Below are 26,157 nucleotides of genomic sequence, written 5' to 3' on the forward strand. Positions count from 1 at the left end.
ATCTTTGGGCTAATGCCACGGGGAAGTTTGGCCCGGACTCAGCAGTTAGATTAGTTAGTTTCTGAGAACACATTCCTGAGCAGAATGGGGCTCTGTTTCGCTGACTGGCCGCTGTACAAGGAGACTTCTCTAGTGATGGGATTACCCACGGCACCCTCTGCATTCAGACGAGAGCAGGGCAGGGCAGAGCCAGCGCACACACGGGCACACACCGCACTCAGCATTGAAGGCCTGTTTGGGGACCTTCCTTCATACGCTCATCTTCGCACAAAGCAAAGTGCTGTTCGGCCTACCTGGAAACGTGCCACCTCCTGGCTTCGGTCTGGAGACCACTGGGAGTTTTTCATGAGAGAGTCAAGGATCTGGCTTGAGGATTCAGAGATAGAGAGGCCCCTGGAGAACTGTCCTGGCCCAGGCCTCTGGTACTCCTGGGTTGGTGCTGGGAGGTGGATTTCTTCCCGACCAAGTAGCATCAGCTTATGGATTTTGCTAAAAATGGAACTAGAAGTTGAGAATCACCCCCACGAGTCTCACCCAGGTCTTCCCCACCTGCCCTGCCGTGTGGGCGGAAATCATTCACTCTCCCTGTGCCCTGTGGAGAATTTCCTGTGTTGCTTAACCTAACCTTGCTTTTTGGTAACAATCTCCCACCTCTAATGCCTCACTTCAGGCCCCCTGGTCTGACTCGATATTTGAAATGCCTTTTGAGCCCCTTCCTTCTTTAATCCTTCCAAGGAACTTTTTACTAGGTGGCTACAACTCCATGTGGCTGCACCAGCAGCTCCCCCACTCCAGAATCAGCAGCAGATAGCCGCTAGGGAACTCCAGGCCTCTTCATGGCCCCCAGTTCCACCTGTACGCCTCTGTCTGGGCACACGGCTTATTGGGTAATCACAGTAGCTTCATGGAACTGACATGAGACATGAAGGCCCCTCTCTGTTCGCTACCTCTAGGAATCCGCATAAACTCTCTGTCTCTACTACTTTTTTAAGAGTCAGTTCTTCCGGTTCTTCCATCAGCCAACAGCCACAGTGTAGTTAGGAATTGAACATGTGACGACCTCATAGCTACCTGCCAGTTAGTGTGTAGTGAGGCGGGTGGGGCTTAGTGTTCAAGAGAACAAGAGGTCTTAAGTCGAAGCTGAGATAACTGGGAATTGTTGCTTTCTCTAGAGCCTGGGAGTGTGAAGTCCCAGTAGACCACTGAATCTACTATCTATGTCTTTAAAAGCCAGCAGGAAAGCTAAGGATCTACTTAGGCAGCTGTCTTGATGATTCCATCTTTCTCTCTCTCTCTCTCTTCCTCTCTGGGTTCTTTTTTTTTTTTTTTTTTTTTTTTTTTTTTTTTTTTTTTTTTTTTTTGAGACAAGGTCTCTACATAATCCTGGCTGTCCTGGAACTCGCTTTGTAGACCAGGTTGGCTTCAAACTCAGAGATCTGCTTGGCTTTGACTCCAGAGTGCTGGGATTAAAGGTGTGCGTCATCATCATGGCCTGGCTTGAATGTTTATCTTAATGCAAAGCATAGCTAGCTTCAATTAGTTCTCAATCTTTATGGGCCCATAAACTCTGTTGAGCTCTCAAAATGTCCTGGATTTCAGAATCAGATGAAGCTGTCCACTGGAGACAAGGACTCGGGGACTTTATTGTTCCAGCCCCTCCGTGTTAGTGAGGTTTCTCTGGAGGAACAGAATGTGTAGAATGAATCTCTGTGTATATATAGAAAGGGCATTTGTTAGAATGGCTTACAGGCTGTGGTCCAGCTATTCCTACAATGGCTGTCTACCAAAAGAAGGTCCAAGAATTCAGTAGTTGTTCAGTCCATGAGGCTGGATGTCTCAGCTGGTTTTCAGGTATACACCCAAATCCTGAAGAATTAGGCTTTAGCACCAGTGAAGGGACTTGCTAGACCCAGTGGGAGCAGGCAGGCAAAGAGAGAGCAAGCTTCCTTCTTCCATGGCCTTTATATAGGCTGCCAGCAAAAGGTGTGGCCCAGATTAAAGGTGGATCTTCCCACCTCAAAGACCTGGATAAGAAGTGGCTCTTCCCACTTCAAATGATTTAATTGAGAGGTAATTCCTCACAGGTGTGCCCAGCCATTTGGGTTTTTGTTAAGTCCAGATCTAGTCAAGTTGACAATCGAGAATAGCCATCACACCCTCCCAGAGGATAAAGGCACCAGCTTCATGCGGCCTTCTTGGCGTGGTACCTGCATGTTGTCAGGAGAGGCTTTGGACACATTTGACAATTTCATTAACGCCTTTATTTATGAAGTTTGATTTGCTGATATTTTATTCGTAATATATACGTATATATCATATCTCGATTCTTACTTCAAATTCTGTTTTACACTTATGCTGTATTTACTAGCCTCTTTCAACCCTTTTTTAGAACAGAGAGGTAGCGAGGCTAAAAGAAAAGGAAGTACGCAGGCTAACTGACCAATCCCAAGAACTTCTTCCGTTTCCCGCCATCACTATGACATTCTTACGAGAGCGTTTTCTGTGGCCTTGACTCATTATCTAGCCACTTTGAATGTAGCGTCTTCCTCAATCACTCTCTACTTAACATCTGCTAAGCTGTCCTCAAGGGCTTCAGTGAGGCAAAATCAGAGCCACTGAGGGCATCTTGGGAAAGTGCAAAGTATGGCTTCCCAGTGCTGACTTCTCTATTTGGGTGTTATGGAGGCTGGCGTCTTAACAACTGGGATGTGTTCAGTAAGATCTGGTCCCAGTTTTTGAGGCCATCTCTATCTAGTGGAGAAAATGACCTTCCATATGGCAACCCTCTAAGTTGTCTGACAGAGATGTGAACTGAGAGGCTAGCCATGATATATTTAAATTTGCAGAGCAGGATTACCGAGAAAGACCTAGGAATTGAATCTTGAAGAATGTGTGTGAGTCTATTTTTATCTTGAATGTTTTGAATCTTTATATTCCATCCTCAAGCCTTTAACACATGGTGGACAGACCTAGGGACAGTTTCTGGAATGACACAGACTCTTCCATAGTGAACACTACCAAATCTTTTAGTTTTTATTTTTCTGTGTATGGCCTGCACATATGTGTGTATACCATGTGCATGCCCGTTGCCCAAGGAGACCAGATGAGGGCCTGGGATCCCCTGGAACTAGAATTATAGATGTTTGTGTGAGTGCTGGGAACTGAACCTGGGTCCTCTGGAAGATCAACCAGTGCTCTTAACCACTTAGCCAGCTCTCCAGCCTTTGCCAACTCCCCAACCGTATGACCAAATTCTTAACCTAACTCAAGTTAGTCGGATTACTTAACTGTCTCTTGTTATTCCATGCCATCCTCCACTTGATTTTTCTCACTGGTTTTGTTTTGTTTTGTTTTGTTTGTTTGTTTGTTTTTGTCTCTTTACCTTTGACAAATGTACATTCTGTAACTCAGAAAGGAGTCCTAAGGATTTTGCCTGCAGTAGCATCCCTAACCCCCAACACACACCAGTCTGGCCCAGGCTGTACATGATTCCCAGAGAAAACAAGAAGGGGCCATTTGCTCCAAATAAGAAAAAAAAAATGTGGAGCAGCTTGGCTGACTTGTGGAATCCTGTGCACGCCCTTTGCTTTGGGATGAAGGGATGGCAGAGGAGAGAAGAACTGGGGGAGAAAAGAAAACACAGGTGGCCTCCTGAGCTGCCCCAGGAGGGGAAGGCAGTCTGCAGCTGAAGCCAGACCAGGCAGCTCCATGGCAGCCAAAACTTGGAGAGGGAGAACTGGCTTAGTCTGAAATTTAGTGCTTTTCGTAGTAAATGATGTGTTTGACTTGGCCACGTGAGCAAGAAAAGCACCCAAAGCTCTTCAGACCCAGAAGGCGCCAAGGAGCTGAATATGTTAGTTTTTTTTAAAAAAAAAAAAAACAGCTCTAGGTCCAAGTCATAACTAATTTCTTCTGTTTTCAGGTAATCAAGGCATGAATTTATCTGATAAGAATTTGCTGATATTCTGGTAGAATCTTCAAATGGTGTCAGCAGCTTGTTAGAAGCATCTAAACAGACCTATGCTGTAAACCCCACACAGAGCATCTTACTTAGCAGCGGATATCCGAGATAGTCAAGAGTCCAGTTTTACAGTAGTCACTATTTACCAAACTAAGCTCAAGTCTGTGGTGCCTTTTACCAAGAACACGTTTAAAAACTCACATAGATGGGACTTTCTTTGGACCACCAGCTCCCAATTACAATAACACGGAGACTTATTAAGTATGAAGGCTTGGCCTTAGCTTAGGCTTGTTCCCAACTAGCTCTTATAACTTAAATTAACACATTTATTAATCTACATTCTGCCACGTGGCTCGTTACCTCTCTTCCATACTGTACATCCCACTTACTCTGCATCTCTCTGGTGAATCCCCACCCCTCTCATTCCTCTCCAGTTCCCCTCTCTCCCCAGAAGTCCCGCCTATCCTCTCCTGCCTAGCTATTGGGCATTCAGCTCTTTATGAAATCAATCAGAAGGTACCTTGGCAGAGACACATCTTCACAATGTACAAGAAGATTATCCCACAATAGACTCATGACACCTCCACCCCCCAATTCTTTGTGTACTCAGCCACGTATTGACACACTTACACAAAATTGTAGGTCCATTGTCTAAGCCAAGAGAAAAAGGGAGGGCCAACCGAAGTCAATTGTGCTGAAGATGGGAGGAAGATTGACTAGTTTGGTTTGGAACCACTAGGCTGCTTGGTGGAAAGATGCAAGATGGCTCCCTAAGACAAAAGGAGACAATCTAATGGGTTGATGAGTTCCTTCACATTCCATTTAGGTATATGTGGAACATTTAATGATGTCTACTTTGATCTTACTTTTAGACTTCCAAACATTTTGGGATCTGATGACCAGTTTGAGAATTAGAAAATACATCTGAAACCATCACTTAACAGAGACAGAAAATAGAAGAAAAACAAACAAAACCCAACAATCTGCTGAGGCAAACAGCAATTTTTCCTATAAAGAAAATGGTGCTAAGCCCAGAGGTGGTGGCACACACCTTTAATCCCAGCACTCAGGAGGCAGAGGCAGGTGGATCTCTGTGAGTTCCAGGCCAGCCTGGTCTACAGAGTGAGTTCCAGGACTACACGGTGAAATCCTGAGCAAACAAAAACAACAGAAAAGAGAAACTAAATGGTTTTTGTTTGTTTATTTTGTTTGTTTGAATAGATTGTAAGAAATAAAATACTGAGTCAGCAGAGCAGAGTATTTGCTCTGTATGAATTTCTCTGCTGACCTGGGTCTTAATTCTAGTAAGATCGTGATAGATAGAAAAGTAGATTATGAAGCAATTACTGTAGGCACGTCAAAATATCAAGACTTAGATTTTTAACTCTTACTTGTTTATATGTGTAAATGTTTTGCCTGTATGTATGTCTTGTGCATCATATGCATACAGTGCCAGAAGAGGACACTAGACCCTGACCCCCCTCTCCTCACTACCAATGAAAATTAGAGATGTCTGTTAGCTGCCATGTGGGTGCTGGGAATGGGACCTGGTCCTCTGGAAGAGCAGCTGGCACCCCACAGAAGAGCTTTTAGAAAACAAAAATGGAAGTCAAAAGTGTAGGAGGATATTAAATGCAATGGAGGGCTGGCAAGATGGTTCAGTGGTTAGCCTCACTTGCATGCAGGCCTGGCACTTGAATTCAACCCCCAGATCCTACAAGCTGGTAAAGAGGACTGACTCCTGAGAGTCGTCACTGTGGCACATGTACACACACACACACACACACACACACACACACACACACACTGAATAAATAAATAAATATGTGAGAAGAGAAGGAGATGGTCACCGGAACCTTCAAGGGAAAGCCAGCGCTGGTGAGAGCCACAGCCCTCACAGGTGTCTGGGAAGGAAGGAGGGGCACATGAGCACCCCCATCCCCAGGACAGTGGTCCCGTCTCTCCAACCTGGAATTCTGTTTACAAGGACCATGCTAGAGAGCCCCGCCCCCTTCGGAGCCGCCTGGCTCCTGTCTTCACTCTCGTCTCTCCCTGTGCTGGCCACCAGCCCTGACGAAGCCCGTGCTGGGATCCAGCTCTGCCTCGGATGAGTCCAGACCACCAGGATTCACATGAATTTTCCCATTGCTAAGTTTATATTTATATTTGGGTGATCAGAGGAGCATGTGTGATGTGGGTTGTTGGCAAGCAAATCTTTTTTTTTTTTTTTCACCCCCTCTCTCTCTTCTTCAGTGTATTTTTTCCAAACTGTTTCATCGGGTCCAAAAGAAACTTCAGCTCCGTGCGCCAGCTCCACCTCACAGAAGCACTGAAGCCAGATAAATTGGGGGTGGCTGCAGACGTCTCACGGTGCATCTGGCCGCCAGACTCGGTGGAGACATGGCTCCATCTTTGACTTGTCTTTGAGGATTAATCACATTTCATGTTCCCTTATGTCTTTTAAAAAATATTTTTAATTGGTTCAAGCCAAAAAAAAAAAAAAAAATCCTAAAGCCTTGAGCCGTTTATTGCAAATCATTTAATAACATTGCAAAACAGTTTTTTTCCTTCTTTCCTCCTTCTCACACGCCTGCCGCTCTATGCCTTCTCTCTCCTCACCCCCAGTTTTCTTGTCTTGACTATTTTTTTTTCTGCCCTCGGTCCCCACTCCCCAACCTCGTTTATGTCTCCTCCACTCTCAGCCCTCCCACCTTTCAAATGTGGGGAGCCACACCTCAACTGAGGAAAAACAAAACAAAACCAAGATTTGACAGCTAATCTGTTTGGCAGATGCAAAACTCCGACCCCCCCCCCCCCCACACACACCCATAGAAACTGTTTTTTATTTAAATAAAAGACAGCCTAGCATGCCTCGCTTTCATCAGAAACTGTGTTTGAGAAATTTCATGTCATGTTTCCATGGCTGTCGGGAAAGAGTTTTGTTTGGAGCCAACATTATTTGTACAATTGGATTGGCAGGGGGAAAAATTCCCAAAGAGAGCAAACATATTTATTCACTGTCCCGGCCTGCCAAGGGAGGTACAAAGCTAGCTTCTCCAACTTCCTCCCTAAATTGTATGCAGCTTGTGGCAGCCTGGCGTAGGCTGTTGGTGGAAGAGGAGAGGATGAGGCTGGGGTACCACTCTTACATTGATCTTACCTATCTCATCTCCCCCACCGTCCAGGACCTGTCTTATCTCCTTTGCATTTTCTGTGGTGCCTGGTAGAATTCTAACTACCAGCGTGGCTGAGTGGCGGCATCGGCAATGCTTGAAGGGATGGATGGCACTGCACTAAATGCCTGTTATAGAAAACACGGTTTGGGGGTTGGGGATTTAGCTCAGTGGTAGAGCGCTTGCCTAGCAAGCACAAGGCCCTAGGTTCGATCCTCAGCTCAAAAAAAGAAAAAAGAAAAGAAAACATGGTTTGGGCCCGCCTTGTGAGTTACCGTTGTTTGGCTTTAGTGGTCTGTGTGCCCTGGCTATCCACTGGTAAGCGCGCTTAGTCATTTCCTCAAATGCTCAGCTTCTGAGACGCCTGCCCAAGGCGCGATAGCCCCTGGCACTCTCCAGATGCCCGGCTCCCTGACCTCATCCACTGCAGCTTTCCTTGGTCCCCTATCCTTTGCGGGTGGCTTGTGTGGTTTTCCTCTCGCAAAGTACTGTATTCCAAGGCTCATCCGTGGGCGAAGCTAAGCAATGGGATCTTAGATGAGAAGGAGTGAATGCGGTGTGTGACTCCGGACCGACCGATAGAGCAGTTCGGGGCTCAGACAAGCTCCACAGTGCCAGAGGCCGCTTCCTGAGGCAATGCCGCGAACCCTCTGCCTTCTTCACTGCCATACCCAAGTCTTTCTGTGAAGCTGTGAACCGGGGGATTCAGCCAGAGAAAGCACTCAGTACCTCTACCTCCTTGTCCAAAGTGACTGAGGTGCCGGGAAAGACCACCGGGTCAGCCTCTCACCGAGTCGTGGCGCCATTGGCCTAGACTCTGCCCAAGCTCCGTAACCTCAGCCATAGACACAATAAGCTGCCACAGGGGCAAGTTGAGGCTTGGAGGCCATGAGAGTTGGGGAATAGAACTAACAGTGAGCCCAGAAATTTGGCCATGGCCCTGAGGCTGCTAAGCATCCCAGCAGCTTTGCCAAGTGAGCCCCATGCGGTGCCCACAATCTGGTGGATCCCATCCAGACCCCAGCAGATAAGTTCGGGCTTGTCCTCTGATCTCTGAGGACACGAGAGTCCGATGGGACAGGACCATGTGCGATAAACACCCACATGGCCAGAGCACCAAAACTGTTTTGAGTCCTCGGCCTGGCGCACAAAAGATGGGGGTGTTGGTGACTTGTACAGCACCCAGCAAAGGCGCCATCTTTTCTGCCCGAACAGAAAGAGCTTTGATTTACCACCACGAGGAGGGTGTTCAGGGAGAAGACCGAGTGAAGAACCTCTTGGAAAGTTGGGGTTTGGGTTATATTAGGAACATGGAGCTGAGACCCCAGGTACTCTGGGAACACTCTGAAAATGAGGAAGTAAGCCTTCAGTTAAGATTTTGACCGTTTATACTGAGCGTGTGTAAACATATTCCTCCAATTTTGTAATTTAATTCATAGTTCTAATTATTATTATTATTATTATTTTATTTTTTTGGTTTTTTGAGACAGCATTTCTCTGTGCAACCCTGGTTGTCCTGGAACTAGCTCTGAAGACCAGGCTGACCCTTAACTCAGAGAGATCTGCCTGCCTCTGCCTCTCAAGTTCTGGGATTAAAGGTGTGAGCCACCACCATCCAGCTTGTTCTACTTACTATTACTAGCTTCTTATTAAGGGCAGAGTGATGGAGGCTAGAAAGTGGTTAAGTAGTTCAAATGGACTCAAGACCAAATGTGCCCACATGTGCTTTTCACATATTCACCTCAACAAAAAGGAAATGCTTGTAAATATTTTTCATATGCTTTCTTGTTTTTCCCATGGCCAACAGAATTTGGGCCGGACATTCCCATTAAGTGGAAAGAGGAAGTGTAGAACACACCGCACAGTGTGCATTTGGAGAAATCGCTGTGGACAGCGCATCGAGGTGTCTCGAAGAACCTACATGTTGGAATTTTCAGTTTCCCTTCGGAATCTGAGCTTTTCAGGGGGAGGAACTGGGCAGGACTCTGTATAGAGCCCAAAATACTGTGAGCTTTCTCAGAAAAGACCAAGTACAATGACAACAAGGCATGTTAGTAACCTCAGAGGTGGCCCCAAAGACCAGAGCTTCTGACCTGTGGAGATCTGAGAAATGAGTAGGTCTGCTAGACAGTTCAATGAAGTAGCTGGAAGAATGTGCAGAAGGAAGGTGTGAGGGAAGGTAAAATATTAAAGCTGAGAAAACATTCCTGTGATGCATTTCTCAAGCACACAGGCAACAGGCAAGGACAGGTGTCCTCTCAAGCCATTTCCCATGAAACTTGACCCACCCTTCCGCCAACAGAGGCCTGTTAACCCCATTTGTAACTGAAGGGCCTGCCCTTTATTCCCATCGAGGCATTGTTGAGGGCCAGGAAACTGCTTTGCAGAGCCCTGGCATGGGAACAGGCTGTTCCCCTTCATATGAAGCCAGCTGGATACCTCTGCATCTGCCTACTGATAGCTGACTAGTGTGTTACTGATCACGGAGTCTCCTCCATCTCTGGCCTCCTTCCTGCCCAGAAGAAATGGGGGCCCTGATTTTTATACATCATCCGTCACTTCGTTACGCTGCCTTTGATCCCTCAGTGAAACTCGAATTTGTCTGAAGCAGCCGAACTGGGGGTGACGGAAGGCCGCAGCTCAAGACTTAAGCTTAGGAGGCCCAAGGAGGGGGCAGCCGCGAAGACCGAAGTGTTGCTTACTTGTTTGGAAGCCAAGAAGCCTTGCCTGCCAGTCAGCCCTTGTGAGGAGTGGGGTACCCAGATGGGGTGTCCAGGGCCCTGCCCGCACGGCCTGTTGTGCACATGTTGGCATCAGAACAAAGGGAAAGTTGGGCTGCCTGGCTGACCAGTGCCCAGCTTCATGCCTCCCTGAATGCACAGCCTTCTGTTTCTACTCTAGCAGCTGTCAGAGGGTGCAGGGGGAGCCAAGAGGGGCTTAAGGAGGCCCCAGTGCTCTAGCATGGGGTTGGTGAGGTGGGTGCCTGGTGGAGCGCGCAGAACCGTGCCTGGATGAGCCTTCAGTTGTAGTAGGCAGGAGCCTGGGGCCATTACCATGGAGATGGCTTTCGGATGCCAGGCTCCTTTCAGTTGCACATCTGTCTTGCAAAATGATCTGCACGGTTTAAGTCTATTCTTGCTGCGGGCGATTTTCCTTGGGATGATGTAAAGAAAGGGGGGGGGTGTAAAAAAAAAACAACTCTTGGTGGGGTAGCTTTAGATTTATTAGACCGTGGAGGAGAGTGCTTCTCAGTGCCTAGGGAATTTTCCGAATGCCTCTGAAGTGCAGTTGCTCACAGCTCACTTTGTGGGGAGCTTCCTGACTTGGCAGGTACAAGACTCTCTACCCTGGAGGAGGATTAGGGCCTTTTGCCTGTTTGCAGTGAAACGCTTTTAAAGGAGTGCCATTACCAGTGTTCAGATGCAAACTCATTCATCATCTTAACTGAGAGGCTCAGCCAGGCCCCAGTGCAAAATGAAAATCCTTCATTCACATGGGTTAAGGATTGAAGATAATTTAGCAGTTAAGAGCACTGGTTGCTCTTCCAGAGGACCTGGGTTCAATTCCCAGTCCCTACAGAGCAACTCACAACTGTCTGTAACTCTAATTCAAGGGGATTGGATGCCCTCTTCTGACCTCCTAGGTGCCAGGCATTCTTTTTCTAAAATAACTACCCTTACCACACTTAAAATGCTCAAGGGACATTTGTGTTAGGACCTACCTTGTCCTTGAGCTCACAACGTGAACCAAGCTTTGTGAGAGAATTTGGGTTCATAGGCCATATAAATGGGCATCTAACTAGTGAAGCTTGGTTTCCATGATATTAATTCATTGACCATTGACTGTCAGTGGGGGTCAAGACCCAAGTTAGGTTCAGAGGACATATATGAACAAATCTTGGCCCCTGTCCTTAAAGAGTGAGTGGTTTAACACTGAAATGAAAGGGATAATGATCTTTTCATAAACAACAACCAAAAAAAAAAAAGAAAAGAAAAGAAAAGAAAAACACAACCAAACAAACAAAAAACAAACAATGGGCTTTCTTCCCTACCGTGGCCTGACTGACAGCTTCTACTAAATAGGCAGCCTCCTTGACCTTGCCAATAACTTGGTCACTAGGTCTCCCTGTGGTGACTATAGTTTATTTGTGGCAGTTATTTCTCATGTTTTGTGAGAAATCTTCTTTCTACCTACTCAGCTTTCCTTTTCTGAGTGGTCCATGGGAATGCATTGCAAGCAGGTAGAGTCTTGCAAAGAAATTTCAGGAAGCCCAAGGCTTAGAGACTGAGCAGAGTTTGGGAATTATCTGCACTCCGAGAGTGGGCCTCCATGGCTTCTTTGGTACCACACTGAAAAGAGTATCTGGGTAAAGTATTTTAGCCCTTTCTTTGTGTTCTGTTAGCTTTATCCCTTCTCTTAAAATAGATTCCCTCTATTTCTACAACCCTGAAAACCCAGCTTCCTGTTCGGAATGTGGTTTTGTTGTAGAAATGGTCCAGCTTTTCAACGGCATCAGTGATTTGGCCCATGCAAAGAAATGTGTTTTTTAGCCACATGAACTGTTTGGGAAACACTCTGCTCTTGCTCCAGATGGGTCTCCATTCTCTCCTAGTTTAGACCCAGTCTTCCCACAAAGCCTACGCAGAAGAAATGGCTGCGGCATGCCAGAGGACGCTGAAGTCTTGTGTCAGGACCTTTAGCTCATCTCAGATTCCACATTGGGATGCCACCTGGGGTGTCCTAGTGTCTTGGGAGATCCCTTGTCACCTAAGAGTATCAGAGAGGCTTAGTCATTAGTGACCGTAGATTCTCGGCAGCAGTATCTTAGCTATGACCATGGTTGGTAACGGAGTCACTTTTTTGAATGTGTAAGAACCTGGGAGGCTGTTCTTGATGGACCTGGAGGAAAACATCAACATTTCTTCTCATTTTTCTCTTCACTCTCCATTCTCAGAGCCTTCTGACAGTTGTACTCGGACATTTGTGCCCTGGGCATGACCCGTATCCAGGACAGCAGAGTAGGACCATCTCACTCTTAGTGTCACAGAAGAAACTGCTGTGGTCACCTCCTAGCAGGATTCTCTGTGCCTCCCCAAACATACATTTATAGACGTTCCAAGTTTCACTCCATACAATGATGAGGCCGTGCATTCCATTCTTATAAAACTCTATGTACCACCAAGAAGCCAAGAAATGTCTCATCGTTCACTTACGGTCCAGAGTGGGTTCTGAAGCTGCTTATTGTGATTTCCAGCAGCAATCCACCCGGGGATGCCACACTGACATTCTCCGTCTGGGTCTAATTGGAACCGTCCTTTCTCCCCACAGATCTCCAGGACTTTAAGTTAGATGTGCAGCATGTGATTGAAGTGGACGAGGGGAACACAGCCGTCATTGCCTGCCATCTGCCTGAGAGCCATCCAAAAGCCCAGGTCCGGTACAGCGTCAAACAGGAGTGGCTGGAGGCCTCTAGAGGTAAGGAAAGGACAGGAACTCCAAGGCAGAGCCCAGGAGCGCTGGCTTCTGCCTGCTTTCATTTGTCAGCTGTTGCTACCTCCCTCAGTCCCCAGGATCACGTGACAGCCCCAAAGTCAGGCTAGCCAGCTGTCCTCCACTCTGACAATTGGCTCTAAAAGATGCCAAGGGGGCAGTTTCCACGATGGAGTTCCTCTGCCCTGTCTTGCAGACTTTAACTCATCTTGTGGAGCCCTGGAAGGTGTGGCCAGGCCGCTGCCATTTCATCAGGCACTCAGCACATGGCGGGCTCCAGATGCTCTCTGTTCAAGGCCTTGCCACCAGGCGTGTAGAGAAAAGCTACCCGACAAGCCCAGAGTCCCCAGAGCCTCAGCATTCCCTGGTGGGGGGGCATCTTCCCCTACATGGTCTTTTGGTGGGATCTCACAGCTGCCCCCATTTCCTGGGTACCGTGGTAATCTCGGCTCTCACAGCTTTCTGCTCAGACCATGGTTGGTGGACGTGATGGCTGGCCTAGGGGAGGCCACAGTTTGGTCCACAGTGCCAACAAGGAGACGTGTGTCCATTAAAAGGAAATCAGCCTCCCCGACAACAAACTTACATGTAAGGCCAAGTTGACCTATCTTGGCCTGACCTTGTAACTCAAAATGCATGCCTTTCATATTCTAGACTTTCTTTGCTTATGAAAGGAATATATGTTTGTGATAGAAATCTTAGGAGGAAGAAAAAAGGAAAGAAACTCAGAAAAGACAGAATGCTGCTTTTGAAATGTAAACACCCTGGTCCAACCACTCAGAAATATCGGGGAAGAGAGGCGAGACGACAGGAGTTCTAATCCCAGTTCCCCCCGGCAGAGGCTTGGCAGAAGTCCTGGGCAAGACTCACTCCATCTGGCATTTGCCTAAGCAGCTCACACCTGGGTGGCCCAGCAGCAGGCAGGCAGCAAGCTTGGTGACACCCTGACTCCCAAGGGGGGCCATTAGGACAAAGCTCAGAGCTGACTGATGGCCAGTGCTCTGCCTGCCAGGAAACTGAAGGCCACCCCTGTCGCTGAGCTGTCCAGAAGTGGTGAATCTGCCTCCTGCCTAGCAAACCTGAACACGTGCTTCAGGCCTCACCCACGACACTCTTAGACCAGGAGCAGACACAGCCTCCTAGACCAGTGACGCACAGGATCACAAGATGAGGTTTCGGTGGCTGTCACAGAGAGGGCAATGGCTAGGGGTCAGAATATTTTCCTCCAGTCGAAGAAATTCAATAGTGAGGTGGCTTAGAGTGGTAACTGCGACACAGATGGGTAAGAATTGCTAACGTCAATTCCATAAACTCATCTTTTCTCCATTTCCATGACATGAGCTACAATCTTAAGAGCATTTTAGCAGCATACAGTCTGCTTTTCTTTTTTTTCCCTTTCAAGACAAGGTTTCTCTGCATAGCCCTGGCTGCCCTGGAACTCACTCTGTAGAATAAGCTAGCTTTGAACTGAGAGATCCACCTGCCTCTGCCTCCCAGGTTGGTCCTGAGCCCTGCATCCATTCTATCGAGTGTAAGATGATCCTCACACACCAGCACTAACTCAAGGGCATTCAGCTAAGCGGTTCGGGAGCCTGTAGGCTAGTTAGTTCCTTACGCTGGCACCCTGCCCTCATGCACTAAGTTTTATGTGGGGAACTGCATTTCAGGTTTTGTTTGATTCCCTCTGGGACCCCTTAACTTTAGGGGACTTTCAGACTGTAAGAACCTGGGCCCAAACTCACCTCATCTGCCTTCTTCCCTAACCTCTCCACAGACAACTACCTGATCATGCCATCGGGGAATCTGCAAATCGTCAATGCCAGCCAGGAGGATGAGGGCATGTACAAGTGTGCCGCTTACAACCCGGTGACGCAGGAAGTGAAAACTTCCGGCTCCAGTGACAGGCTGCGTGTGCGCCGTAAGGACCAGACTCACTTGTCAATGATGGGGTATTATGGATAAAGGACAGCAAACCTGGAAGGGGAGAGGGGGACCTTGGGATACCCCAGACCAAGTTCAGGGTCAGTAAGCCTAGATGTAGAGGGGTGGCAGCACCCCAGCCTTGCTCGAAATCACAGTTCATTGCTGAAGAGGGCAGCTCCTTTACCTTGTTACTTTGCAAAAGGGATGGGTTTGCGGGGTGGCAATGTTGAGCACAGTGGCTTCATGCAAGTGACCCCCTTGTGGACGGCCTCTGGGCCTGCCTTCTGCTCCTAAACTGTGCCCAGTGTGTCCCTCTATTGACAATACAAGGAGGTCCCATGGGCTCCTCCTTTTATGTGTGAACTCACCTCCTCTGGGCAGCCTCTTAAGGTTCCTCAAGTACTCGCTGAGCTAGTGCAGAGCACCAGAGGAGATTTTCTCCCAAAGCTATGGGAGCTGAAACCTTTTCCCCTTTATCTTCCTATGGAGAAAAAGAGTGCCGGGCAGTGGTGGTGCACGCCTTTAATCCCAGCACTCGGGAGGCAGAGGCAGGCGGATCTCTGTGAGTTCGAGGCCAGCCTGGTGTCCAAAGCAAGTTCCAGGAAAGGCGCAAAGCTACCCAGAGAAACCCTGTCTCGAAAAACCAAAAAAAAATGAGAGAAAGAAAGGAAGGAAGGAAGGAAGGAAGGAAGGAAGGAAGGAAGGAAGGAAGAAGGAAAAAGAAAAAGAGTCTCCAAAACTGTGTTTCAAGGGTTATAAAAACCAGAGCTGCTGCTGGCTGGCCCATGATATGAAGTCCTGAGGCAGACTCTGCAGGGAACACCCCCCTCCCAGGATAACAGCACACTACCTTTCAGCCGCTCTGTGCTCTTTCTCCCCAGCATTGGGGGAGATGGCTGCTTTCTCTAGCAAGCACCTGACAAGGTCACCGTTTTGTGTTTGGGGACCTTGCAGCGTAAGAAATGTATGATTTTTAAACCGCGGCTCCCACTCAGCGTAGTGGGTTGCTCATCCTGTAAGGGACACCCCGACTTGGATGCTGAAGTCTAGGTGGGGCCTAACAGATCCGGCTCCTCTCACTTTGTCCTCAGACTCAGGGTGCACAGCCTGAAGCCAAGCAGGAAATACTGCCCTTGCCGTTCAGTTCATTTCTCTCGTTTCTCCGTAAGAACCTGTAGTTAAAAGCTTAGTTATGTTCTCTGTAGGAGGAAGACCTTGTCCCTGACAGGTGGCACGGCACTAGCTGTGCTGTGAGCCTCAGGGGGGTCGTCCACGCTCTCTTCTGGGGCTAGGCCCTCAGAGACAGGCTGAAGGACGCTCACGGCTTGCCCTGTGTGTCCTGTCCCTCCTCCCTTCCCCAGGGTCCACCGCCGAGGCTGCCCGCATCATTTACCCGCTGGAAGCCCAGACCGTCATCGTCACCAAAGGCCAGAGCCTCATCCTGGAATGCGTGGCCAGTGGGATCCCCCCACCTCAAGTTACGTGGGCCAAGGACGGGTCCAGCGTCGCCGGCTACAACAAGACTCGCTTCCTGTTGACCAACTTGCTCATCGACGCTACCAGCGAAGAGGACTCAGGCACCTACCGCTGTATGGCCAACAACGGGGTTGGAGAACCCGATGGAGCTGTCATCCTCTACAACGTCCAGGTCTTTGGTGAGCATCTCAGTGGACGTCCCCCTCTTTAATCTTCTCTCTGACTCTCCTGGCTGTTCTAGAAGCGCGTAACCTAGCTCAGAGAGGGTTATGTTGTGAAAGGCCGCAGAGCTGGTAAGTGGGGAAGCACATTGGAGAGACAGAGATTCTTAGGTCTCAGGACTAGGGCCCCGGATCCTGGTGTGTTCTTTAGTCACCCAGACAGTTCCTCTCCCCCTACCTCCCTCTCCTCTCATAGGAAGAGTCCAACAGCCAAGGAAGAGGAAGCCACTCAAAGGCAACGTCTTATTCCGGTCTATGAGGTCTTAGGGGGTAGGAAGACGCAGCCCTGCTCATTCTGATCTGCTTTCTCCACAGAACCCCCCGAGGTCACCGTGGAGCTGTCCCAGCTGGTCATCCCGTGGGGCCAGAGCGCGAAGCTCACCTGTGAGGTCCGTGGGAACCCCCCGCCCTCTGTGCTGTGGCTGAGGAACGCCGTGCCCCTGACCTCCAGCCAGCGCCTCCGGCTGTCTCGCAGAGCCCTGCGTGTGGTCAGCGTGGGGCCCGAGGACGAAGGCGTGTACCAGTGCATGGCTGAGAATGAAGTTGGGAGTGCCCACGCTGTGGTCCAACTGAGAACTGCCCGGCCAGGTGAGTGCACGCAACCCAGAGGTCAGAAATGCCAGCTGAGCAGGCATGCAGTCCTTTTCTCCAATAAAATCCAACTCAGTGACTTTTAGTTGCAAGTTCAAAATCACACTCCCTCACTCATAAATCAAGTGTGTAAATTTTCAATAGTGAAGATGACCTATTTGGTGGGATTTTTTTTTTAAAAAAATGAATTTATTTTCCAAGTATGTGGGGTTCCATGATTATGCCGAATCAAGCTTAACAATCAGGGCTTTAAAAGAAGGGAAAGTAAGGCCTTTCTTTTTAGTTTGAGTCATTCCAATTGTCCCTTGTGCTGACTGGGCACCTATCATGTTCGGCACGGATCAGGTGAGGTAGAGAATGCAGAACATGAGAAAGAACCCCCCCCCCCCATTAAAAAAGCTCCCTATAAAGGAGATGAAACCATGGAAAGAATCTGAGAGAAAACTACAGTGGATGATACAGTGTGGCATCATCATTATCAAGTGCCCACATCCTATGGTTGGGGGGGGCAAGTGGGACTGAGACTCAGGCTGGAAAAGTCTGTGGACGGAATTGTCACCACGCTGCTCCTGGCTTCTAGATTCTCAGAGAGCATTCCCAATTGACTCCATGTCTCCTGCCACCTCAATGGAGAAGGAAAAGACTGTCATTGTGCGTTAGTGTTTAAGTTTCCTGGTAAAAGGACATTTCCCCAGCCTAACATAGAAAGGAGAACCAAGGTTCCGGGGCCTCCTGAGCAAACTGAGATAACTCTTGTATGTTCACTGTTCATCACTGGGACAGATACCCTAGGGGATCAACTCTAAAGGAGGAAAGGGGTTTCTGGCTCCTGGCTTCAGTCTCTCATAGCAAGGAGGGTATGGTGGGGCAGAGCCACTCACAGTCAGGAGACACCAAGAGAATGCCTGCTACACCCACTGCCTTTATCTTTTCCTCCATTTTATTCCCCTGGCCGATAAAATGGCAGTGCCTATGTTAGAGGCCGGCTTTTCCCTTTTGTTAATCCTCTCAGGAAACACCTTAATCTCTAAACCCAGAGGTGTGCTCTGCTAACCTGCTCCGTGCTCCTCAACCAAGCCACGCTGACACTCAAGACTGACCATCACCAGTCCACCCTTTATCAATTGGAGACCTCGAGTTCAGTGCCCAGAACCAACGTCAAGTAGCTCACAACTGCCTGCAACTCTAGTTCAGGGGCTGTGACTCCCTCTTCCGGCCGCCACAGGCTTTTGCATTCACATAGTGCACACACACACACACACACACACACACACACACACACACACACACACACTAAAATGCAATAAAAATTTAAATATAAACCTCAGCATCCCTCAATACACACCCCGAAGACGCAGGCAGCAGGTCACACAGACGCTGCCTGTCTTCTGCCTCCAGACAGCAGCCAGAGGCCTGGCCCAAGTGGACAGGCTTTCTTTTCCTTCTGGTGGGACGAGGGCACCAGCCTTCTCATCTGCAGAGCCTGGTTGTGTGTCCCAGGTGGGCTGATGGTGGTCTCAGGTCTTCTCTGATTTTCTTCTGTTTTCTCCCTGGCAGGTGATCAGGGCCACTAATACCTTCCTCCTTCCCTTCTCTTTCCTGCTTGGTCCTCAGACACGACCCTGAGACCCGGGAGAGATACTAAGCCGATTGCTGCCACACCTCCCATGGCACTCTCCAGACCCAGCAGACCTAACCAGACGCTGCGGGAGCAACCAGGGCTTGTTAAGCCTCCAACATCAGGACAACCTACTTCCCTGAAGTGCCTGGGAGAGGAGCAAGCCGCCCCCGCAGAGGCCCCCATCATCCTCAGCTCACCCCGGACCTCCAAGACTGATTCCTATGAGCTGATCTGGCGACCTCGACACCAGGGCAGCAGCCAGGCACCCATCCTGTACTACGTGGTGAAACATCGTAAGGTATGACCCTGGCATTTGCGCCACCCTCTCCCTGCAAGCCTCCTCTTAGTGAGGCTGAAGTGAGTCCCTCTGTCTCCCGACTGGAAGCCAAGACCCAGTGTGCACCACAGCCGTGCCTTTCTAGCTCCTCGAATGCTGATCCCTACCTCCTCCTGGAGTGCTAGCGGCAATACAGACAGGTGATGTCTCGGAGGCCCACACAGGGCCTCTGCCGGCTTGGTGTAAGCTTGGTGTATGTTTACCTGGAAGTTAATGCCAGCTCAAAGTCCAAAGATAACTCACCAGCCCACACCCCCCCCCCCCCCCCCGTTACCATCACCAGCCTCCCCGCTTACCCCCATCATATTTTGGTAATGATCTTTGCACTTCTTTTCCAACCAAAGCAAGCTCTTTTTCAAACGTACCTGCGGGGACTTAAGCAGGGCAAATGGTCTGTCCAGCCAGGAAGGCAAATCTTAGGAAACACGTGTTCTCCCCGTAGGCGGATACTGTGGTAACTCCAGTTTACCCAGCAGGCATCAGGGCTCCTGACACATCGTGATGTTGAGAGCTTAGCGGTTTCCCCTCACCAAAGGGAGTCTGTCCAGGAGCTTCTGTAGGAGCTGTCGGGGAGAGCCTTCTAGACTATGACAGGGTGCGGAGACAGCTGTACCAGCCCCATAGTCCTGGACACTTCGGCGAGGCAGACCAAGGCTTTCAGGCTGCCACTCTCCTTCCAAGTTGAACAAGGAAGGCGAGATGAAATTCCTCATGAAGCAACATTTCTGCTCACCACAAATTTGCCCTGTTTCTTTCTAATGCCAGATAGTAGAAAAGTACTGGGTTGTAAATGGATTAAAATTTTTATTATCAGCAGCCTACTCGAAATGGGGAGTTTATATTCATTCAGTTTCTTTTTTAATTATTTCATTTTATTTTATCTTGTGCTTATAACAATGTTTTGTGTACTTGGGAGAAAGTATGAAATGAAACTGAAAAGATTTTCCCTCATTTTCCTATTCCAAAAGCAAACAGGAAAACAAGACTACCCTTACACAGTGGAGTTTTCTGGCTCTGCACAAACCAGGTCCCTCCTGAAAATAAACTCTGACCTTTCATAGTCTGTCCTTTTCTTTGGCTTGCCCTCCCAGGAGACCTGAGAGCTAGAGACGGTCCTAGAGACCTCCAGTGGTCAGAAAAGTACCTAAGACAGAGTAACATCCTGTACCACCATGCAGTTTCCTGTGTAGACATGAGACACCACCATCCCCACCTCCACCCTACCCCCAGGAAGAGCGAAAGGTGTGAAGAGTTTTATGAAAAGAAGCAGCCTTGTTCAGCCTGTGTTCCAGGGCAGGGCTGGTCCCCCTCCCTGTGAGTCGTAGGCTAAGATCAGGGAAGGCCAAACATGGTACCCAAGGGACAAAAACCAGTGTGAGAGTAAGAATAATATTTTTCAGGCCAATAGGTGGCCCTGAAGCTACCTCCCGCCACGGGCAGGCAGGCAGGCAGGCAAAGACCGCACTGGGGTAATCCGGAAATGCCAGGCCGATGCTGCATTCACCCTCCCAGTGTGTGTGACAGTGACTGATTACCCTTGCATTTTTTATTTTCATTTCTGGGTCCCAGTGGAAGTACGAGGCCAGTGCTGGGAGGGCAGAGGGAGGAGGGGGTACAGGGAAGTGACAGTCAGGACCGGGCCCCTGCCGAGTCTGGCTTCCATTAGCCATAGCACTGTGGAACAGTTGGAGCTTTCAGGCAGACTCGGCCAAGGGGGAAAGTATGTCTTGAAAGACGTTCTTGCTCGTGGAAGCAATATAGCTTAATGGTCACCACCCAAGAAAGAACGTTGGAATCAGAAGTCAGCACTGGGTTGTGTTTTATTCATGTCCTGTCTTTTACAGGACTTTGGGAATTAGTCAGCTGATTTCCACATCCAGGAAGCGAGTTTCCTCTCCTAGTCCACTGTAGACCCCGGGCTACTGTGTTTGGGTTTCCAGCACCACTGGGGATTCTCAGTTTGTGAAAACCTTTCCCCTTGGAACAAATCCTAGAAGCCCGACGTTAATGAGCTCAGACCATGCCCTTGCCTTGAATGGGAGGTTTTGTTCTACTCAGGAGTTCTCTGCTTAGAGATAAGAGCTCTCTCCACCAGCTGTGAGCTTCCTTCATCCAGCCCCAGCTTTCCGTTCTGGAAGGCTTCTGAGAGGCACGGAGCTGGCCCTTCTTAAAAGATGGAGGGTTGTATGAAATAATCTCTCACCAGAGCCTTTGTGGTCCCTGGAGCCATCTCATAATTTTTTTTTAGAGAGCTAACTATTAAAAATTCATTTATAATCCTTAGCATGCACCCTGTGTGTAAGCTTCAAAAGCATGGATGGAGAGTGGAAACAGAAATTAAAGTGAGAGACATCTCGGAGGGTGATGTGTACAGAGAGAGAGAGGAGAGGAGCCAGGAGTTGCCTGGGAACCTCACCCATGCCACGTCGTCTAATTTGACTTCAAAATACCCCCAAGACATTGTATTTGCCTCATTTTTGGAAATGAATGGCTCAGGGCTCAAGAGTGAGGGAGTTTGCTCAGGATTTTACAGTCGGAACTTGAACTTGGAGTTTTCTGCTCCCAGACCCCTCTTTCCAGAGCGGGTAACACCGTAAACGTGCTCTTTGGACTCCAGTGAGGGGTTCTGTGCCCACTAGCTCTGCAGCCTTGAACAAATTCCTCAGCTCCCTCAGTTTAGGCTTGAGATGTGGGATCGGGAAGAAGACTGGTTGCTGGGACTTGAGGACAGGTGAGGTGGTGCAGTCACAGCGAGAACTCACTGGCGCTCTTCCGGTTGCTCCAGCGCCTGTCATCATTCTTATCAGTGGCTCTCATTAGAATATGGATGGAAGGACCTGTGTTCGGCTCCGTATGCAAACAGAGAGAAGGTTAGACGAGGAGGAGGTTGCAGGCGGTAGGGGAAGGGGTGGCCTCAGGGGCAGCTCCCAGCAGTCTCAGCCTGGCTTTCTTGCTGTCCTTTGGAGCTTCCCTCCTGGGATTATTGCCTGAGACACCAGGAGGTGGGACCCACAGTTCCACCTGCCCCCAACCTGGCCCACGGTCCATCCTCTTCCTGCCCACGTGGGCCCAGGCTGAAACCCTCCCGGACACCAGAGGAGAGACTGGTCCTGACCCCAGTCACCTTCTTCAGCAGGTCACAAACGCCTCTGATGACTGGACCATCTCTGGCATCCCAGCCAACCAGCACCACCTCACCCTTACCAGTCTCGATCCCGGCAGCTTATATGAAGTGGAGATGGCGGCCTACAACTGTGCCGGCGAGGGCCAGACGGCCATGGTCACCTTCCGAACGGGTAAGGTCAAACGTTGTGCCTAGCGCACAGAGTTCCAAAGGCTGAGCAAGTTATAGGAGGCCCGGGTGCAAAATTCTGTTCACTTTGCACAACTCTTCATCCACAGCTGGATCCTCCTCCAGGGGCTGCCTCTGTGGACTTAGATGCCTGGGCTAAAATGCTTACCTTTCTTCCCGAGATGGATGAACCACTTCTCGGGCACCCCTCCATCCCTCCCAAGCACAGGGGCCAATAGCAACGCCATAGTAGTGTTGGCCAAAGCTGGGAATTATACCATACTTTCAGTACCCTGAAATCATATTCATATCACCTCGTCATAGCCCTTGGTAGATTCTTAGGCAAAAAGGGATCTTGATAAGGGAGGGCTCTCGTGTGCTCTCTCTCACTTGCTCTTCTTAATCCCTTCTCACCCAGGGCGGCGGCCCAAACCCGAGATCGTGGCCAGCAAGGAGCAGCAGATCCAGAGAGACGACCCTGGGACCAGCCCCCAGAGCAGCAGCCAGCCTGACCACGGCCGCCTCTCCCGTAAGCTCCAGCAGTAGTGAGGGACAGGCCGTGAGCCATGGGGACAGACTTTCACAGAGGGCCTGTTGCTGCCTGTTGAATGAGGAGCTTAGGGTTCCGTAGTCCAGAAGTCCCAGTGACATATTTTTAGCATCTCCTTAGTAACCACACTGAAAAAAAAAAATACAGGTTGGAGTATTTTGGAGAAAAAACTAGCATTACTGAGTCTGTAGGTCCAGAGAGCAGGAGTTCTCCATCCTCTGTTTTTGCAGAAGACTAGATGTTTTAGCTCCGGGCCTTCCCCCACACAGAGGGACACAGTACAAACGGCAGCAGGCAGAGAGGGCTGTGGGAAGAAAAAGCCCCGTCAGGGTCAGGCTGGGTCTAGTCAGTCCACAGCATCATCTCACGGCATCTCTGTCCTTCTACATCTTTTCTCTGTGCCTGGCCATCCCAGCCCCCGAAGCTCCAGACAGACCCACCATCTCCATGGCCTCAGAGACCTCCGTGTACGTGACCTGGATTCCCCGCGGCAACGGAGGCTTCCCTATCCAGTCCTTCCGTGTGGAGTACAAGAAGCTAAAAAAAGTGGGAGATTGGATCCTGGCTACCAGCACCATCCCTCCCTCGAGGCTCTCTGTGGAGATCACGGGCCTGGAGAAAGGTAAGGGACCTGGCTTCTCTCTTCCTGGTCCTCTCTGCCCTGGGACCACATGGAGGAGGAGGAGGAACAATGAAGGGTCTTCTTCAATCGGTCCTTCCCTTCCTCCTCCCCACATAGTACTCATGGGTACGGAATCTGTGGCTCTGCCTCAGCCCTTCCTCCCCCCTCTCTCCACAGCAGAGTCCAGAGCCACTTCCTGTGTGGCTTAAGGAAGATGAGCATTCTTATGGGTCCTGTGTGGACATTTTTAGAGAAGAGCTGACCAGATCTCCCTGGGCTGGGCCTTGGTGGGCAGTGGGGGGAGATTAGTGGTATTTCCCGAGCTCAGGGAGGATCTCTTTCACAGGCATTTCCTACAAGTTCCGAGTCCGTGCTCTGAACATGCTAGGAGAGAGTGAGCCCAGTGCTCCTTCCCGGCCCTACGTGGTGTCAGGATACAGTGGCCGTGTGTACGAGAGGCCCGTGGCAGGCCCTTACATCACCTTCACTGACGCAGTCAATGAGACCACCATTATGCTCAAGTGGATGGTAAGTGGCCTGGCCACCAACACTGTGGGAATGTTCTTCCTACTCGCCTGGAAGCTTGCCTCCCTGGTGTTATACACCTGAAGGCCCCCTTGGGGGACCTGGGAGGCTGATGGAACCTGGAGCTGCTGTTAGCTGTCTCTTGTAACCCAGCTCCCTCTGTCTACCGTATCCCACCCTCCTTCCTGCTTTCCACCTGATACCATAGGGAATCCCGACCCTTGTCCAGCGTCCCTTCATGTTTTCAGGGAGACTCAGCAGGAACGAAAGTCTTCGAAGAAGTACAATTTGTTTCTTGTTTCTAAAAGCTCCAGGGCCCATCAGCAAAATAAAATCATGCCCGATCTCTGTAGCCTTCCTCAGAGAGCCTGAGGGACTGATTCAGGAATGTTTGCTGGGGCCCCCACAAAGTTCAAACCCTGGACTGGGGAGAAGATTCCACAAACTTGTGATTTTTTTTTTCCTGTGGTGATTTCTCTGACACACTGTGAACATGTCTGTTCTCCCCCCCATGTAGTATATCCCAGCCAGCAACAACAACACCCCGATCCACGGCTTTTACATCTACTACCGACCCACAGACAGTGACAATGACAGTGACTACAAGAAGGACGTGGTGGAAGGTGAGAAGATGTGTTGTTGATACTGCTTCCTTCGATGGCAAGGGGGTCTGGGTGTTGGGAAAACCTCGTCTGTACTCAGTGCCATTGAGTCTTTTGTGACTCACCTGGAGCCATCCAGTCAAAAGACCAGTCAGCATGCTTCTTTCTTAACGACCACAGCAAAGCAAATACATGGGTGGTCGGTCCCCAGATCATTCTCTAGTGCCTCCTGTGCTGGTCAGTGGCCCTAGCTTAGACAAACGGCTTTGTCTGACTGTGTGAGCAAGGCTAAGCAAACAACACGTGCGTCACCATGGTGCCTCTCACTCTCCTTCCCAGGGGACAGGTACTGGCACTCCATCAGCCACCTGCAGCCCGAGACCTCCTACGACATTAAGATGCAGTGCTTTAACGAAGGAGGAGAGAGCGAGTTCAGCAACGTCATGATCTGCGAGACCAAAGGTGATTCTCCCTGGGGTCCCCTCCCATCCTGGGGATTCTCGTGAGGTGGAGCAGAGTCTCGCTTCCATCCACCCGGGTATCCCTTTCCAAGAAGTCGCTGATTTTCCAAGGATCCCAGACCTCATCAGTTGCCTCCCTTCCTATTTGCTTGTGTTTTGTGTTAACATGAGCAGGTTACCTTCATGATGGCTTCAAGGACTTGAGAATCAACAGATCCATGAACTCATTAGGAATAGAACCCGTCTTAAGATGGAAATGTTCTATACATGTTCTATACATATGTTTTTGATATTCAGTCTTTATATTAGTTGGTTTATTTAATTCTGCTGCAGCCTGGTGAGATGAAAAGGAGATCTGAACCTCAGGAAACTTACTATATATGCATCTTGGCCAAAGGTATATAGCCAGGATGGAGCAGAATCTGCCTCAGACAGTTCCATATAGCTACAGGCCCAGGCTCCTTTTCTGCACTAAAACATATTAAATATGTACATGCACTTGTTAATATGTGGGCATTGCTCCAGTGAGTAAGTATCATTATGTCCAGCTTTTAAATACTCAAAATGGGTAAAGCTGTGTATTGCCAAGGCCATGATCAGAAGATCACAAAGGAATCCAGAGAAAACAGCACTCTCCTGGGGCTGAGGCCACAGTGTTCTCTGCCCCACTTTCCATTGCCCGGTCACTTCGCCCCTTAGCACCACCTGTGTGCACATGGCCTCGGTGCCATGTCCACGGAAGAGAGGGACACGTGGGCACACAGCCCAAACTCTTGTATCAGTTTGAACATAGAGTACTCAGGGAGAGCAAGCAGCTTCATAAGGCCTTCTTAGGTCTTCAGGCTGATTCTTTAGGCTGGAATGAGGAGGGAGTGGCCTGGGGGACATGCCAAGCCTAAAAAAGTGACTCCAGATGGGAGGAGGAGGAGGAGAAGGGGCAGCTCAGGGGAGAGGCCAGAGACACCAGCAGCAGGTCACTGAAGGACGCCAGAGGAGGAGCTAGTGCCATTGGCAAGGACGATGAGGTAGATGAGGTCCTTGTCGGGCTTCTTTGTAATAAGGTTCAGGGGTGGGCTAAGGGGAAAGAACTGGAGCTCTGAAATAAAGGTGAAGAGAATGGTTTTCGTCATTGCTTTTGGGCAGGACCCGGGTCGATTGCATGCTGGGTTGGGAGATAGTACAGCATTTAGGAGCAAGCTTGAGGTTTTCTTTGAAGTGCTACTCAGGGGGCTGCCGTCTATCGGAACAGAGGGGTCAGAAAGAGAAACGGACCACCTGGGAACGGAAGGAGAGAAGGGCTGGGAAGGTTTCC

General features: G+C 49.5%; 1 protein-coding gene across 3 annotated transcripts in view; it reads left to right on the forward strand.

The window, feature by feature from the left end:
* Positions 1-26,157, forward strand: part of Boc (BOC cell adhesion associated, oncogene regulated) — a 73,340-nt gene that overhangs the window by 42,150 nt on the left and 5,033 nt on the right. For 2 of the 3 annotated variants that reach the window (XM_028872080.2, XM_028872081.2), the window contains 11 exons: positions 12,463-12,609; positions 14,399-14,542; positions 15,909-16,202; positions 16,560-16,832; positions 18,450-18,754; positions 21,927-22,089; positions 22,504-22,614; positions 23,051-23,257; positions 23,604-23,785; positions 24,300-24,405; positions 24,724-24,846. In XM_028872080.2, the coding sequence (XP_028727913.1) occupies positions 12,463-12,609; positions 14,399-14,542; positions 15,909-16,202; positions 16,560-16,832; positions 18,450-18,754; positions 21,927-22,089; positions 22,504-22,614; positions 23,051-23,257; positions 23,604-23,785; positions 24,300-24,405; positions 24,724-24,846 (2,055 nt within the window). The remainder of the gene's footprint in view (positions 1-12,462; positions 12,610-14,398; positions 14,543-15,908; positions 16,203-16,559; positions 16,833-18,449; positions 18,755-21,926; positions 22,090-22,503; positions 22,615-23,050; positions 23,258-23,603; positions 23,786-24,299; positions 24,406-24,723; positions 24,847-26,157) is intronic. The other variant, XM_028872082.2, reaches the window with a different exon arrangement.

Source organism: Peromyscus leucopus, chromosome 12, assembly GCF_004664715.2.
Source record: "Peromyscus leucopus breed LL Stock chromosome 12, UCI_PerLeu_2.1, whole genome shotgun sequence".
NCBI classification, from domain to species: domain Eukaryota; kingdom Metazoa; phylum Chordata; class Mammalia; order Rodentia; family Cricetidae; genus Peromyscus; species Peromyscus leucopus.